Below are 17,696 nucleotides of genomic sequence, written 5' to 3' on the forward strand. Positions count from 1 at the left end.
AAAGTCCCCAGGTCAGTCAGTCCCTGGAACTGGGTGGTCCGGAGTGTTTCGGTCTGATGCAGTCTGATGCAACCTGTGAATCTGATTGCATTCCCCTGCCTCAGGCCAGTTGGCCTTACATCCTGACATCTTTGGTGTAATGGGGCAGCGTTCTGATCTCTGGCTACTTCATGCTGAATGGGGGTGGGGGGGGGTGGAAAGGGGAGTGGGGCGACCAGAGATCCGAGGCTTAGGGGAGACCAGTGGGGGGTTCTGTAGTAAGCAAGGTGTAAGCGAGGAGCACTTGGTTTGTGGCCACCCTAGAGCCTTCCTCCATGCGCCTGCGAAGGAACCTAAGAATACAGGGAGCTTAAGATTGCTGTTAGCCAGGTATAGAGGGTGGATCGCCACCAGTTGGGGAGGCGGACTGTTGGTGTCTGCGTTGGAGTTCTTAAGCGATGGAGGGCGTTTACCTTGTCTTTGACGAGTCCTGTTTCACTGATGTGATAGCAGCATTCCTCCTGTAGGAAGAGGCAGGTACCTCCTTTGTCGGCCGTCAGGAGATCCAGGGCTTGTTGATTTTGGAGGGCAGCTTGGGCTACTGAGGTGATCTGGTGCTGGAGGGAGGTGATGGAGGCGGCAGAAGCCTCGATGGCTAGCTGGAGTTTGTGCTAGGTCCCGGGATGTTGAGACACTGTGAGTTAGGGCTCCTCCCCTGATGCCTGCAGCAACGAGAGAGGAGGTGAGGGAAACGCCTGCAACCATAGGGAGAAAGATGGCCCTTTGGCCCTTAGAGAGGTCGAGGGCCCGCGTGAGTGCTATCAGTTCAGCTCTTTGAGAGGCTGTCCCTTCTGGGAGGCTGTTAGCCTTGATAATAGTTGAGTTACCACCGCATAGGCTGCCCGTCAGCACCCGTCAGGACCGAGTATTCTACGAAGAGGGTGTGGTCTGGGTTTGAAAGAGGGGTGTCAAAGAGTCCCTCTCTCGGCGGGCTGAGGGCCTCTATGACTTGGGGGCAGGAGTGGGAAGAGGAGGTCCTGGTGCCAGAGATAGGCAGGAGGGAAGCCAGGTTCAGGTGAGGGGAGAGATCAAGAGAAATAGCTGGGTTTTCAATGAATAGTAGGTGGAACTCCTGGATGCAGGAGGGACCCAGGAGGGAGAGAGACTTGTGGCCTAGGAGGTCGACCAGCGGGTGGGAGGAAAACACGGTTAGTGGGTGGGCCAGAGTCAGTTTGAGTGTTTGTTTGGTCAGTTCGGCTGCTGCTAGGGCCCGAAGGCATGGTTGCCATCCCCGAATGGAGGAGTCCCGTGGCTATTCCGGCCCGTTCATCCACAAAAACGTCCGTTTGGGTTGGGCAGAGAAAGGGGAGGAGAAGGTATCAGAGCGTTACGGAGGGTGAGAAAGGCCTGTCGAACGGTGGAAGGAGAGGTGAGGGGTCCTTGAGGGGTTTCTTTAGTGGCTAGATATAAGGGTTTAGCGAGGAGAGCAAAGTTAGGGATCCAGTGTCGGAAAAATCCTATAAGGCCCAAAAAGGAGAGAATTTGTTCCGCTGTTTCCGGAGGCTGGAGTTCACGGATAGTCCGGGTGCGGTCGGCTGTTAGACCTTTTGTGGTAGGGGTAAGGTGGAGCCCCAGGTAGGTTACAGAAGATACAGAAAACTGAGCCTCGGCTGGGGAGACCCGATAACCGTGAGAGCCAAGGTAATTGAGGAGATCTGCAGCAGTGTGTTGTCTTGAGAGACGGGCTACAACGGAGGAATTCATCTACATATTGAAGGGGTGTGTTGGGGGCAAGGGAGCAGGAAGTGAGGTCCCGTGCGAGCGCCTGACTGAAGAGGTGAGGACTGTCGCGGAAGCCCTGGGGAAGAAGGAAGTATGAGTACAGTGAGGTCCCGTGCGAGCGACTGTCTCGGGAGCCCTGGGCAAGAACTGTCCAGGTGAGCTGACTGGAAGTATGAGTATCCGGATCTGTCCAGGTAAAGGCGAAGAGGAAATAGGAGTCGGGATGTAGGGGGATAGTGAAAAAGGCATCTTTGAGATCCAGAACCGTAAAGTGCGTTGTGGATGGGGGGTATGGTTGTGGATGGGGAGGTATGGGAGAGCAAGGTGTATGGGTTTGGTGCTACTGGGGGGAGAGGAGTTATGTCCTCACTGATTAGTCGCAGGTCCTGGACCAGGCGATAAGCCCCAGAGGCCTTGCGGACAGGTAGGATGGGGGTGTTGCAGGGAGAGTCAGTGGGGATAAGGAGTCCCTGGTTTAGGAGTCTGGTGATAATAATAGGTTGTAGGCCCCTAAGGTGAGTCTCAGAGATGGGAAACTGGGGCCTTGATGGAAATCTGGAGGGGTCCTTTAGGTGGATGAGGATGGGGGAATGGTGTGTTGCTATTACAGGCTTCGAAGTATCCCAGACTTGGGGATTGATTGGGTTCGGTGAAGTATCCCAGACTTGGGGATTGATTGGGTTCGGTGTGATTGGAAGAGGGGGAATAGGAGGGGGAGGGTTGTAGAGACAGGCTGAGAAGAGGAAGCAGGAGTTGGGAGGAGGGGACCTTAGGGTCAAGTCTAACCAGCTGCAGGGAGGCCCCTAAGTGGAAAAGGACATCTCGGCCTAGCAAGGGAACTGGGCAGGATGGTATGACTAGGAAGGAATGAGTAAAAGGGAGTCCTTCGATATGACATGGGTGTGGACCGGTCTGGAGTGGGAAGGAGAAACTGGCCTGGAGTAAGTACAGGCAGGACCCAATAGGTGGCCCCCGTGTCCACCAGAAATGAGACGGACTTACCCGCTACCTGTAGCGTTACACTGGGCTCGGTGAGGGTGATGGGGGTCTTCGAGTCCGGGCGCTGTCAGTCAATCCCAGCAGTTCGAGGGGTAATGCCGTTGGGTCGGCCTGCCCACTGCGTGGAGACGCTGAGGGAGGGCCAGTCGTAGGGCAGTCACTCTTCCAGTGGTCCGTTAGCCTGCAGCTGGGATATTGGTGAGCCCAGTGGCCTTCTTTTCTGCATCTGAAGCAGGCCCCTGGTGGGGTTGCCTTTTGCAGACCCCTGTCCCTGCCAGGGTGTCGGGATCCAGCTGGGTGTAGAGAGTTAAGGCCTCTGTAAGGCGATTGAGAAAGATAGCCGGATTTCCGTTAGGTTCTTGGGTTATCACTTCCTTACGAGTGGCAGCCTGCAAGCCAGCCAGGAGGCATCGGATTATGAGGTCGCGTTTACGGTGGCCACCTTGGCCATCCTGGTAAGTCCAGCCTGGATCGGTGCCAGGTACATCAGGTGCTCTGACAGGCACAAAGTTGTCGGTAAGGTGAACCTGATCTGCATGGTTTCGGGCAGCAGTTTGAATTCTTTCCCTCTCGTCAGGGGTCAGACTAGAAGATAGGATCACAAAGATGTCGTGCCAGGTTAGATCGTAGATTTGAGAGAGGTAGCGAAATTCTTTGATGTAGCGGGAAGAGTCGGCAGAAAAGGAGCCTAATCGCTTTTCTATTTGAGAGCGATCTCGGAGGGAACATGAACTCTAACCCGCTCCTGCTACCTCCCTCAGAGGGCATTTGGATCTTGGGAGTTGTGAGAGCGAAGCAAAGGGCGTGGGAGGAGAAACCGTTGAGGGTAGGCGGGGGAGCAGTTGGAGGGGCCAGAGCAGGTTCGGGAGGAGGAGGGACTGCTTCAGGGTAGGGTGGAGGTTGGAGAGGAGCTCTGGAAGGGGGAGAGGTGGGAGATTCTGGGGGGTTGGCTGGTGGAGAGGGGTCATCGTCAAAGGAAATTAGGGGCTTGAATGTAGGAGATGTCTGTTTGGCAAGAAGGATCTGGGAAGTGGAACAATCGACACAGAGGGAAGGGCGGGAGCACAAATAATAGCAGAAGGCCTGAACATAGGGGACCTCGGACCATTCGCCCGTCCTGCGGCAGTAATTATCCAGATCACAGAGGATGTTAAAATCGAAAGTCCCTTCGGGAGGCCATTTGGATCGATTGTCTAGAGGATATTGTGGCCAGGCCACAGTGGGATAGAAAATAAGCCGTCGGCGACGGAGATCTTGGGAGAAACCGAGGGCTGTAAAATTGGCTAGGAGACACCCCAGGGGCGTCTTAGGATCTGGTTTCGATTGTGAGGTTCCCATGACCCCCAGTCTGTCCCTGGTCTCAGTCTCCAATTCACTGCAGGTCGGAGGGCGGTCAGGTGATTGGGATGTCTCCACAGTTGCCCGAGGCCTGGAGAGAGGAGTCCCTGACACGGCCATGATTAAGGACAGGGAGTCTGCTGGGCAGGGACTCTGAGGGTCGGAGGAAAGCTTCAAGAGAGCTTTCTTAGGGAGCGCTCCCAGGCGAGGTTCACTGGTCTGAGAGCAAGGGGCCAGAGAAGTTGCACCCGGGCAAGATTTTATAGGGAAAGGGGTGTGGTGAATCTGGGAGGGCGCAGGGTATTCCTTATTTGGTGGTCTCTTCGGGTATCGTGGCAATATCCGGTGCCGGTTGCATCAGTCTTGGGACCGTCAGTCCCGCCCCTCGAAAGGCGGGAAGGCTGGGCCGGGCGGAAAGTCCCCAGGTCAGTCCCTGGAACTGGGCGGTCCGGAGAGTTTCGGTCTGATGCATTGCGGGCCAGTTGGCCTTCCACTTACATTTCCTAATTGTTATCTTCTGTCGCCATCAGCGCCAGTCCTTTCTTTCCTGAGTACCGTGCACACTTGTTTTGGATTGCGGTTTCTCTCTCTGGTTGATGAAGAAACTTTTTAATGACTCTACTATGCTTGTGTTAGCCTACAAAGCCAGCTTCAAGTCTGAGCTAGTTATTGAAGGACATTGCTGCGTTGGGTAGAAGGCAGTTTTTTCCCCAGCTTATTGGATAGAAACAGGAACCCTTGCTGAAGAGGCTGCCTGACACTTGAGTCGAGTCTCCTAATAGTCTCTCAGCCTGCGGACAGTAGGCCGCAGGCTATAATGCCAGTTCCTTTATTATAGTGGTCCGGGGCCATCAGACACATTATACAGAATGCATGTAGACTTTGCAGGTTCCCACATCAATGTTGTAGTAACTTACTCCATTTCTTATGCCTTGAGGCTCTCTCTCAGTGTTGTGGTGCTGACTCCGAACATAGTAGCAAAAGATCTTCTGTTTGTCTTGTAGAGCTGAGGTTGCACTGGTACCAACAAGCTGGGCAGTGAGCCCAAGTAGAAGGTTAAATTGCAGTTGTGAGGGTTTGGGAAGAGAGGTGCATCGTAGGTCCTATTTTGGTTGCTGGAGTCACAATAGCAAATGGGGAAGCCATTGTTCCTACTCTTACCAGTCCTGTGCTTAAGAGGAGGAAGGAAAATGGAACTCATATGTGAAAAAGTTAATCTCAGATAGTGATGTGCTATGAAGATTATCAACTAAGAATAAATAAATGATATAAGATGTCTGGGAGATGTCAGAGTTGCATATACTTGGATCATGAGGGAAGTGATCTGAGATAGGTAAGAATAATAAGGTGGGAAGAACTGAATGTGAAAGAGCTAGACGTACAAAAATTCTGGAGATAAACATTCAAGGCATAGAAACAGCATAGGCAATAGCCCCCAAATAGGTTTTGTGTTAGAATTCAAAGAAGAAGGCCAATGGAGTTGAACGATAGTGCTCTGAGCATAGTGGTTGGTACAGATAAATGCAATGATATCTGAAAAAGGGATGAAAAGGGGTCAGCATTAAATACAAAAGATGTCTGAAGAAAATATTACATCAAATATAAGCATAAAAATATAGTGTGTAACTCTGCAAAAAGGTTGTCTTTCCTTTCTTTAGTAAAATAGAGAGATACCGCAAATTTGGTTATCTTATCCGTAAATATACAAAGCTCTCTGGATAGAATGCTGAGCATCAGGATATATAATTCCAAACATGTCAGACAGTTTCATACTTTGTATCCTATTCTCAGGTTACTCCTTTTGATTGGTAAACAAAAACACTTTTTCTTTTCATCGTCTTCAAGAATAAATGATAGGCTAAAGACCAAATGGAGATGCAGAAGAACCAGGCCTCTATCCCCTGACAAAGATCAACAAAGAAACAGCTGTCCACAAAAACTGGCAGAGTCCGTGTATAAAAGCAACACAGCAGAACAGAAAACCAGAAGAAGGGCATGACTAAATAGAGAAGGGAGACAACTTCATCTTGCCTGCATCATCCGTCCACCAAGCTTTCACCAAGCTGGTACTGCTTAGCCCCAAGAGGGAACTTCCCATCTAGAAAGAGTTTGCTGCAAAAGGAAGAGTATGGTGAGTAGTAATGAGCTTCCCCAGGCTTTTGGGACACCCAGTGAAGGTCTTTCTATGGCTTCACCCCATGCAAGCCAGCAAAGCCGAGGTATATAGAGATGACTAGCAACAAGAAAGAAAACGGTGGCTACCAATAGCAGCCATGCAGCAGGAGTGATGGTGGATCACAGTGACCTGCTCTATAGGATGACGCTACTAAAGGGGCCAGCAAGGTCACCCCAAAGAGAACTCTCTCTCTTATTTTACCTGCTTTTACCCCACAGATATTTGCTGACGTCAGCCCAGGGCTCTGTGTAAGACGACACCAGTCTAGAACCCCTACCGCAGACCACCTGGCAGGCACTCTGGACAAGCCTCTGCACCCGTGCACCCACCACTGTGCGAGTGCAGGAGTAGAAAGTATCCACCCCCCCACAAGAGAGCATGCCTATAGCCAGGGCCCCTGCAGCTGCCAGTGAGCCTGTAGTTGGCCCCAATCGTTGCTGTGTGCTTTGGTCCCACCAATGATGTGGGCCCCTTAAGCTGTTCCCCCATAGCTGAGTGTGTGCACACACTGGCTCTGGACACCACCATTCCATTTGCCTGCCCCAGTTCTTAGCTGCTGAACTAAGCTAAGAGGTGCCACTGAGGACACACCCCACTGCGTTGCAGTGCTTACCACAGTTGTTTGATTCTGTGCACCACAGAGGCCTGAGATAACACACCCCACGCCTGCAGCCCTGCACCACTTGAGTCAGGCTCATACTATGCGTAAGCACACTTCTGTCCACAGGTAAAAGTCTTCTCTTACCACAGTCAGGCCATGAAAAGACCTGAACAAACACGAGTGGATGAAAGAATTCAACAGAGTTTTCAACAGCAGACTTGACGAGACAAAGACTCAGCAGATAGATCAATTGTCCAATCAGAGAAGAAAACAGAACGTCTATGGGACTTAACAGGACAACATCAAGAAAACAGCAGAGCCCCAGAAGGAAAAGAGCAAAGGGATAGAAACTTACTTATTTAAGGAAATAAGGGGGCTTAAAGAAATAAGGGCTGAGAAATTCACAAACCTGGGAAGGGATTTGGACATCCAAGTATGGGAAGCTAATAGGTGACCCCCAAACTTTACCCCAGAACGATCTTCTCCAAGACACATTATGCTAAAACACCAGTCAAAAGTCAAAGAAAGGATTTAACGGTAAGATAATTTTTTAAGGTATTCAAGAGTACTTCCTTCAGGCTATCAAGCAGCTTTCTCAGTAGAGACCTCGCAGGCCAGGAGAGAGAGAAACGGATGATACATTCCAAGTACTACTATGAGAGAAACAGCGAACCAAGACTATTTTACCAAGCAAACATATCCTTCATAAATGAAAGAAAGTGAGATAAAGCCTGCCTAAGAAACAAAAAGCTGAGGGAATTTATGAACGCTAAACCTACCTTACAAAAAATGCCGACGGGAGTTCATCAAGCTGAAGGTACCATGAAAAGATACAACACACTGGTAAGCATCTAGTCATATTCACAATACTCTCATATTTCAATTTAGGGATACGTTAACTACTCTAATATCATTAACTGCTTTAATATAAAGGTTAAAGAACAAACGTATCAAAATAGCTGTAGTCGGATGTCACCGTCATGGCATGAAATGGTTTTCTTTTTTTCTCTTCCTTTCGATTTACAACTAACTGGATGTCTACGTACGTCTATATGTCTCTAACATAACCAAACCAAAGGGCCTCTGCACAGTACACCAGGACACCCGAGAGATCACCCAGTGGACATCTAAAGATGCTGCAGCTCCAAGGCCTGAGCCTGCCTCACCCACCACCCACCACAGGAAAAACAATCTGGCGAGTACAGAAGTGGGAAGACACTCATGGGAGATAGGGCATTCGTGGTGCTCTCGCCAGTCTGACAGAAGAACTTGGCAAACCAGCTGAGCAGGATAGAAACAAGTCTGGAGGCAGACAAAGGGACGAATGGCCGGAGTGGACCCCTCTCTCCAGAGCTCACTTGGTGAGTGCAATGGTGGCAGCAGTGACAGCAGCTACTTCTCTGGCAGAGGAAGTGAAAAGTGCCAGCACCTGCAAACGTTATAGCTGGAGGTACCCTGAGGTTTCTCTCAGGCACAATGCAGATTTCTGAGAAGGAAGGGGCCTCTGTGAGCCTTTGTGAAAGTGTTACCTGCTATCTGCTCAGGATTTCAGCAGGAGATACGGCAAGAGACCTCTGAGAGTCTTGCAAGCAATCAGAGACTCCCCTGACAGGTGTGTTGGGGACCCTCAAAGCCCCAGGTGCTAAGCCCACACGTCCCGCAACTCTGCAATACCTTTCGTTTTTATATGTACTCTCCCAAGTGTAGTAGCAGGGACAGTCCGGGCCAGTGAGAAGGGCATCACCACCTTCTGGTAAATAAAAGGAAGTTTTGTCAGCATGTTAAAATGTTAAGGAAACGATTTTTGTAACTAAGAAAGCTATCTGCTACTTTACACGTTACAGCAAAGGCACAGTTAGTTAGTTAATGATACACTATGAAAACTCATGCTACCACCAAAAGAAAATGACTGTTCTCCAGCACCTGAACTCAAAGATATGGACTACTACAGTCCAACAGATAAATACCTCAACATAGCTGTTTTGAAGAAACTCAACAAGCTACAAGAAAACTCAAAAAACTCGAACATAATTAATGACTAGAAGGAATACTGACTAGAAGGAATACTGTACCACAGTAATTGAAATTATAAGAAAGAATGCATCGGTGCTAGAGGAGATCAGATGGAAGAAAGTGAAGTAGATGACTGACAGGAATTTAGAAATGATTTAGACGGAAAAGGAGTGAGAACTAAGATTTGAATAAAGTGAAGAAATGCTATGAGAGCTATTAGACTCAATTAGGAAAACCAAGATAATGATAATAATGGGGATACCAGAGGTAAAAAGAGAGAAGGGGGCAGAGGGTGTATTTAAAGAAATAATAGAATAGCTAAGTACTTACCAAAGAAGGAACTGGACATACTAAGGCATTCTATTGGCCTTGTGGATAAAAAAGACCTTCTTCAAGATACATCATAAGGAAACTGTAAAAAAAAAAATCAAAGAATTTTAAAAGTGGCCAAAGGGGAAAAAAGTAACTTACAAAATGATCCCCCATTTAGACTACCAGCAGACTTCTCAGCAACAGGCTAGGAGACAGTGTAATGACATATCCAAAATATCAAAAGATGAAAAATTGCCAGCCAGGTATACTCTTCCCTTATCTGGCAAAATTACCCTTCAGATGTGAAGGAGGAATAACGGCTTTCCCAGACAAACTGAGGGAGTTCACCACCACAAGACCTGCATTGAGAGAAATGCTGAAGGGAGTTCTTCAAACAGAAACAAAAAGGCACTAATTAGAGACACACACGAAATGAAAGAACATAAAACACTGAAAAGGGTAATAGACAGTCGGAATTAGAAAACCATGACTGTTTTACAACAGACAACAGTGGGTTAAATAATTATACCAAACAGGTTAAAGGAAAAAAAGCATTAAAATACACTACTACAATATTACTGAATTCAATATTACTGAATTCATAACATAAAAGCCATAATTTGTGAAATCACATAGAGAAAAAGGGGGGAGTAAAAGAGTGGAGGAACCTTTGCAGGCAAATGAAGATAAGATGCAGAATAAAGGACTGTTTTACCTATGAGATGTGAGATGTTGTTTTATGTAAGCCTCCTGGTAACCACAAAGCGAAAATCTAGAAACCTGAGACAAATAGGGGTGACTGAGCAAATCACCATGGAAGACCAAAAATTTACAAAGGTAGTTTGAAACAGAAGGATAAAGACACAAAATGAGAAGAAGGCAAAAGGTAAGGTGGCAGCAGTAGTAAGTCCTTACGCATCCATAATCAACCTTGATGTAAATGGATCAAACTCACCAATCAAAAGGCATGGAGTGCCTGAGTGGAGTGGATTTTCCAAAAAAAGTAAGATGCAACTATGTGCTGGATATAGGAGACCAATTTAAACGCTAAAGACACACAAAGGCCCAAAGAGAAGATGGTAATATTCCAAGCAAATGGAACCCAAAAGAAAGGGGGCATAGTGATATCTATATCAAGCAAAATAGACTCCAAGCCGAAAATGGTACCAAGAGACAAAGGAGGTCATTATATATATAATGAGGAAGGAGACAATACAACACAAGATACAATAATTATAAATATATAAGCTCCCAACAGCCAAATACTAACAGGTCTGAAAGGGGACATAAACAATACAGTACTATCAGGGGACTCCAATACCCCACTGTCAGCAAGGAGAGATCACCAAGACAGAAAATCAAGAAAACATCTGAACCAAACCATAGTTTAGACGCGATGGGCTTCACACACACAACCTATAAAAACTGAATCAGGAAGACATAGAAAAAACCAGGACCAGCTGGCTTCACTGTCGAATTCTGTGAAACATTTAAAGAAGACTTAACACCACCCATTCTGAAACTCATCCCAAAAATCCAAATTCATTCTCTAAGGCCAGTATTCCCCTAATCCCAAAGCCAGCTAAGGACATCACAACAAAGGAAAACTAGAGACCGATATCCCTAGCGAACAGAGGTGTGAGAATTCCCAACAAATATTAGCAGACCAATTCATGAACACATTAAAAGGCTCATAAACGATGAAGAAGCGGGATTTATCCCTCAGATATAAGAATGGTTCAAAATACACAAGTAAATCACACCAGTACAATGAAAGATAATCACATGATCAATAACTGCAGAAAAACCATTTGACAAAATACAACATGCTTTCATTATAAAAACACTTGATAGACTAGGTATAAGAAGGAAAATCCCTCAACGTAATAAAGGCCATATATCAGAAAACCACAGCTAACATTATACTCAATGGAGAAAGAACCGAAAACATTTTCTCGAGATCAGGAACAAGACAAAGCTGTCTACTCCCACCACTCCAGTTCAATGTACTACTGGAAGTCCTGGCTAGAGCTAGAACAATTAGGCAAGACCAAGAAATAGAAGACATCCAATAGAAAAAGAAGTGAAAGTGTCACTGTTTGCAGATGACATGATTTTATATATAGAACCCCCAAAGACTCAACCAAAAGACTGTGGGAACTAAGCAGTGATTGTAGTAAAGTTGCAGGGTACAAAATGAACATACAGAAATCAGGTCCATTTCTATACACCGAAAAACCTTTTGAAAAACACTACCCTCTTCACAATAGCATGAAAAATATACCTAGATAGATATAAATTTATCCAAAAAGGTTAAAGACCTGTGCACTGAAAACTGGAAGACACTGATGAGAGAAACTGAAGAAGACACAAACAAATGGAAAGACATCCCATCTTCATGGCTCAGAAGAATTAATATTGTGAAAGTATCCATAATCTCTATACATCAATGTAAGCTCCATCAAAATACCGAAGGAATTCTTCAGAGAAATAGAAAAAACAATTCTAAAATTTCTATGCAACCACAAAAGACCTCAGATAGCCAAAGCGATCTGGAGAATAAAAACAAAGCTGGAGATATCACTCCTCCTGTTTCCAAGTACACTACTAAAAACAGTATGGTAGTGGCACAGAAATAGTCACATAGACCAATGCAACAAAATAGAGTCCTCAGAGTCAACTAATTTTGACAAGGGAGTTAAGAACACCCACTGGGGAAAGAAGAATCTCTTTGACAAATGGTGCGGAAAAACTGGATAAGTACATGATGAACAATGAAATCTGATAACTGTCTCACACCACTTACGAAAACTAACTTGAAATGGATCCAAGACTTAAACGTAAGACCTGGTACTCTAAAACTCCTAGAACGGAATGTGTGGAAGAAGCTCTTTGACATTGTTTTTGGCAAAGATCTTCTGGATACGACTAAAAGCGCAAAAATCAGCAAATGGGACTACGTCCCATTTAAAAGCTTCTGCAAAGCAAGAGAAACAATTACCAAAATAAAAATAAAAATAAAATTGCAGTGTACCGAATGAGAGAAAAGCTTTGCAAACTATATATTGGATACTGGGGTTAATTTCTAAAATATATAAATAACTCATATACAGTTGACACTTGAACTGTGCAGGTCAACTTATTCATGGATTTTTTTCAGTAGTAACTACTACAGTACTACACGATCCATTAGTTGAACCCATTAATGCCTAGGAACTGTGGATATGGCGGACTCACATATATGGAGGGCCGACTCTAAGTTTTATAACACAGACTTTCCACTATGCAGAGGGGCAGAGCCCTTATCCCCCACATTGTTGAAGGGTCAACTGTACTCAATAACAACCACCAAAAAACAATATCCAACCTGATTAAAAATGGGCAGAATAACTAAGTAAACACTTTCCCAAAGAGGATATGCACATGGACAACAGCCACGTGAAAACGTGCAGAACATCAGTGATCATCAGGGAGATGCGAATCCAACTTACAATGAGATATCACCTCACACCTGTTACAGTGGCTACCGTCAAGAAGAAGAGACACAACAGGTGCTGGAAAAAAATTGGTAAAAAGGGATCTTTTGTTCACTTTGGTGAGAATATACATTGATCCAACAACTATGGAAAACAATATAGTTTCCTCAAAAATTAAAAATAGATCTACCATATGATACAGCAGCACCACTTCTGGGTATATGCAAAGGAAATGAAAACAGGATTTCCAAGAGATACATGCACTCTCATGTTTACTGCATCATTAGTCTCAACAGCCAAGATATGAAAATCGACCTAAATGCCCACTGCCAGATAAAGGATGAAGAAGACCTTATGTGGCGTGTGTGGTGTGTGTGTGTGCATACCTGCCATTTGCTACAGGTATACACCTTTTGGTCCATTTGGATGGGCCTTGAGCACATTATGCTAAGTGAGATACGTCCGAGAGAGAAAAGACAAGTACTGTAAGATATCAATAATATATGTAATCTAAAAAAGTCAAACCTGTAAAAGCAGAGTAAAATAGCGATTACTGCTAGGGGTGGGTAAGACAGATGATGTTTCAGGGTACAAATTTGCCATGAGTAACAGCTATGCTGTAGAGATCTAATGCACAGTATAATAAATATAGACAACGATATCATATGTATTTATCAAACCTGCAAGAGACTCAAACTTAATTATCATGACTACTAAAAGAGGGATAATTACGTAACGTGATAAAGGTGCTAAATTGCCAAGAATGGCCATGATATCACATTATATAAATATATCAAATCAGTATATATTTTACACCTTAAATGTACACAACATTATGTGTCAAATATATTCAATAAAAATAATTATAGTTACAATTTGTTAACGGATATGCAGTATAAAAAGATGTAAATTGTGACATCAGAAACATAAAAGGGGGTGTTTAAAAGTCAAGTTTTGATTGCAACTGAACTTAAATTGTTATCAGGATAAAACAGACTGCTGTTAGAAAACACTGTTTGTAAGGCTCATGGAAACCATAAAACAGACCCTACAGTAGTAGATTCATAAAAGAGAAACAGAAGGCAGTTGAAGCATACCACAACGGAAAATCACCAATCGCGAAGAAACGCAGCAAGAAGCAGCAGCAAGGGATCTACCTATAGCCTGAAACAGTTAATAAGGTGACATTTGTAAGGGCTTACCTATCAATAATTATTCTAAATGTAAAGGGACTGAATTCTTCAATCAAAATACATGGAGTGGCTGGAGAGATTAAAAACAAAATAGGCCCTACTATAAGCTACCTAAAGAGACTCACTTCAGCTTTAAGGCTGACTCTTATAGGCTCCAGGTGAAGAGATAACAAAGGTACTGCATGCAAGTGGAAACCAAGAGTAGGAATAGCTATACTTGGAAGAGACAAGATTGATTTTAAACCAAAAATGGTAACAAGAGTCAAATAAGGTCATTGTATATGTAAAGGGGTCAATTCAACAAGAGAATATATCATAAATATATATGAACCCAACGCAACTAAACAGCTCTGAAGGGAGAAATAGACACCACCACCATAATAGTAGGGAACGTCAATCTACCTTTCAACGTAGATAGATCATTCAGATAGAAAATCAACAAGTAAATGGTGGACTTGAAATAGACTTTACCAAGTGGATCTAACAGACAAGAAAACGTTTCAACCAATAGCAGCAGAATACACTTTCCTCTCAAGTGCGCATGGAGCATTCTCCATAATATGTCACCTGATAGGTCACAAAACAAGTCTTAGCAAACATAAGATTGAAATTACACCAAGTATCTTTTCCTACCACAATGGTATGAAATTACAAATCAATAATGAGGAAAGCAGGAAAATTCACAAGTATGTGGAAATTAAACAATACAATCCTGAATAACCAATGAGTCAAATCAAAGGGGAAATCAAAAGTATCTTGACACCAACACAAATAAAAACACAACATATCAAAACATGGGATGCTGCAAAAGGAGTTCTAAGCGGGAAACGTAAAGCAATACTGAGAGAAAGGAAGGATGTCTACTAAACAACCTAACTTTATACCTCAAAGAACTAGAAAAACAAGAACAAACTAATCTAGACCCTGAAAGATCAGAGCAGAAAAAGAGACCAAAAACAAAACAAAAGCAAAGAAAAGATAAAACTTAAGACCAGTTTTTTGAAACAATAAATAGAATTAACTACCTTTAGCTAGACTAAGAAAAAACCCTCAAATTTATAGAAATGAGAACTGAAAGGGGGGGACATTAAAACTGACTGTGTAGAAATACAAAGGTTACTAAGATACTATCATGAATACTTATACACCAACCATTTGATTACCCTAAAAGAAATGGATGAATTCCTATAGACATACAACCTCACAAGGTTAAATCGTGAAGAAACAGAAAATATGAATAGACCTATAATGAGTATTCAAAAACCTCCCAAGACAGAAAAGCTAAGGACCACATGGTTTCCCTGGTGAGTCTACCAAACATTTAAAGAAGAACTAATGCCAATTCTTCTTAAATAAACTCTTCCAAAAAACTTGAAGAAGTGGGAACACTCCTAAAATCCTTTCACTGGAACAGCATTGCCCTGATTCCATAGCCAAATAAGGACACTAGAAGAAAAGTATACTACAAACCAATATACCTGATTACTATATATGTAAAAATCCTCAATGAAATATTAGCAAACCAAATTCAATAGCATATTAAAAGACTCATACACTATGATCAAGTGGATTTATCCCTGGGATACAAGGTTGTTTCAACATATGCAAATCAATAAATGTGTTCATTAAGAGAAAAATAAAAATCGTATGATCATCTCAACAGATACAGAAAAAGCATCTGACAAATACATCTTTTATGATAAATAGATTTTAAAAAGGTATAGAATCAACATACCTGAGTACTATATGACAATCCCACAGCTAACATCATACTTCATCATACAATGAAAGATTAAAAGCTTTTCCTTTAAGATCAGTAATAAGACAAGTGTGCCACTCTTACCATACCTATTAAATATAGTGCTAGAAGTCCAACCCAGAGCCATCAGGCAAGAAAAACATATGAAGGACAATGAAAACAGAAAGCAAGAAAGAAAGAAAATTCTATTTGTGTACGATATGATCTTATGTATGGAAAATTCTAAAGACTTCACCAAAAAACTGTAAGAACTAATCGACAAATTCAATAGTTACAGGATACAAAATCAGTATACAAAAACTAGTTGCATTTCTATATAACAACAAGGAACCATCAAGAAAGAAAGAAAGAAACTAGTCTCATTCAATTCAATGTTCATAGCATTAAAAACAATAAAAATCCTTAGGAATAAATTTAGACAAGGAGGTGAAAGGTCTGTACGCTGAAAACGACAAGCCTTTGATGAAAATCGTTGAAGACACAAGAGTGGAAAGATAGCCCATGTTCAGGAATCAGAAAAATTAATATTGTTTAAAAGTCCACACTACCCAAAGCCATCATAGGTTCAATGCAGTACCGTCAAAATTCCAATGGTATTTTTCCTTAAAAGAAAAAAAAAAATCCTAAAATTTGTTATGTAACCACGAAGACTTCTAATAGCCAAAGCAATGCTGAGAAAGAAAAAAAGCAAGAGGCATCACACTTCTTCATTTCAAACTATACTAAAAAGCTATAGTAATAAAAAAGTAAAATTAAACAAAAAAAAACAAAAAAAAAAAGTAAAATACTGGGATAAAGATAGACATAGACCAGTGGAACAGAATCAAGAGCCCCAAGATAAACCCACGCATATTCAATTGACTAACATTTCACAAAGGAGCCAAGAATACTAGATGTAGAAAGTATGGTCTTTTCAACAAATAGTTTTAGGAAAACTAGATAAACATATGCAGAAACGTAAAACTGGACCTCTATCTTACACCATTCACAAAACCTTACTCTGAATGGATTAAAGACTCAAACATAAAACCTAAAATCATAAAACTCCTAGAAGAAAACTAGCAAAACTGATCTGAGATATCGCTCTTGGCAATGATTTTTGTATATGATAACAGAAGCACAAGCAACAAAAGCAAAAACTGATAAGTGGGACTACATCAAACCAAAAAGCTTCTGCACAGCAAACGAAAGAATCAACAAAATGAAAAGTCAATTTATTGAATAGGTGGAAATATTTATAACTCATATATCTGATGAGTTTAATATTCAAAATATGTAAATAATTCATACAACTCAACAGCAGAAAAACAATACAATTTAAAAAGGGGACAAGGAAGTGAATATATATCTTTCCAAAGAAGATATACAAAGAGCCAACAGGTACATGGAAATACGCTCAACATCCCTAATCAGAAGAGATAAGCAAATCGAAACCACAATAAGATATCATCTCACACCTGTTAGACAAGATATAAGTTGTTGGCAAGGATGTGAAGAAAAGAGGACCCTCATGCACTGTTGGTGGGAATGTATATTGGCACAGCCCCTATGGAAATAGTATGGAGATTCCTCAAAAAATTAAAAATAGGACTACCGTATGATCTAGGAATCCCACTTCGGCATATGTATCCAAAGGAAATAAAAAGTTGATCTCGAAGAGTTATCTGAACTCCCATGATTATTGCAGTACTATTCACAATGGCCAAGATACAGAAACAACCTAAGTATCCACCAGTGAAAAAATGGATCAAAAAGAATAGAATACTATTCAGCCATGAGAACAAATGAAATACTGCTCTTTGTAACATCAGAGACGGACCTTGAAGGCATCATGATAAGTGAAATAAGTCTGACAGAAAAAGAAAAATATACCAGCACTTATATATAGAATCTTAAAACAAAACAAAACAAAACAAAAACAAAGAACTCATAGAAACAGAGGTTAGAGTAGTTGTTGCCTGGGGATAATGGGAGAGACTGGTCAAGGGGTACAAACTTCTAGTTATAAGACAAACACATTGTGGATGTCTAATATACTGCAGGTAATTTTAACTAATAAGTCTGTTAT

General features: G+C 42.8%; 1 protein-coding gene and 1 long non-coding RNA gene across 2 annotated transcripts in view; both read right to left on the reverse strand.

Moving 5' to 3' along the window:
• Positions 1-207: 207 nt before the first annotated feature.
• Positions 208-4,377, reverse strand: LOC112410088 (natural cytotoxicity triggering receptor 3 ligand 1). The gene is made up of 2 exons (XM_024760484.1): positions 2,764-4,377; positions 208-701 (listed from the first exon to the last, which is right to left on the reverse strand). The coding sequence occupies exon 1, from the start codon at positions 4,216-4,218 to the stop codon at positions 3,346-3,348; it is 873 nt and encodes a 290-aa protein (XP_024616252.1). The 5' UTR covers positions 4,219-4,377; the 3' UTR covers positions 208-701; positions 2,764-3,345.
• A 4,130-nt stretch (positions 4,378-8,507) lies between these two features.
• LOC112410073 (uncharacterized) overlaps positions 8,508-17,696 on the reverse strand; it is a 55,023-nt gene continuing 45,834 nt past the window's right edge. Inside the window, exons 4-5 of the long non-coding RNA XR_003005321.1 lie at positions 9,219-9,300; positions 8,508-8,625 (exon numbers count right to left, since the gene is read on the reverse strand). This is a non-coding gene — a long non-coding RNA (uncharacterized LOC112410073). The remainder of the gene's footprint in view (positions 8,626-9,218; positions 9,301-17,696) is intronic.

The sequence above is a fragment of the Neophocaena asiaeorientalis genome, unplaced genomic scaffold (assembly GCF_003031525.2).
Source record: "Neophocaena asiaeorientalis asiaeorientalis breed wild unplaced genomic scaffold, Neophocaena_asiaeorientalis_V1.1 scaffold174, whole genome shotgun sequence".
NCBI classification, from domain to species: Eukaryota; Metazoa; Chordata; class Mammalia; order Artiodactyla; family Phocoenidae; genus Neophocaena; species Neophocaena asiaeorientalis.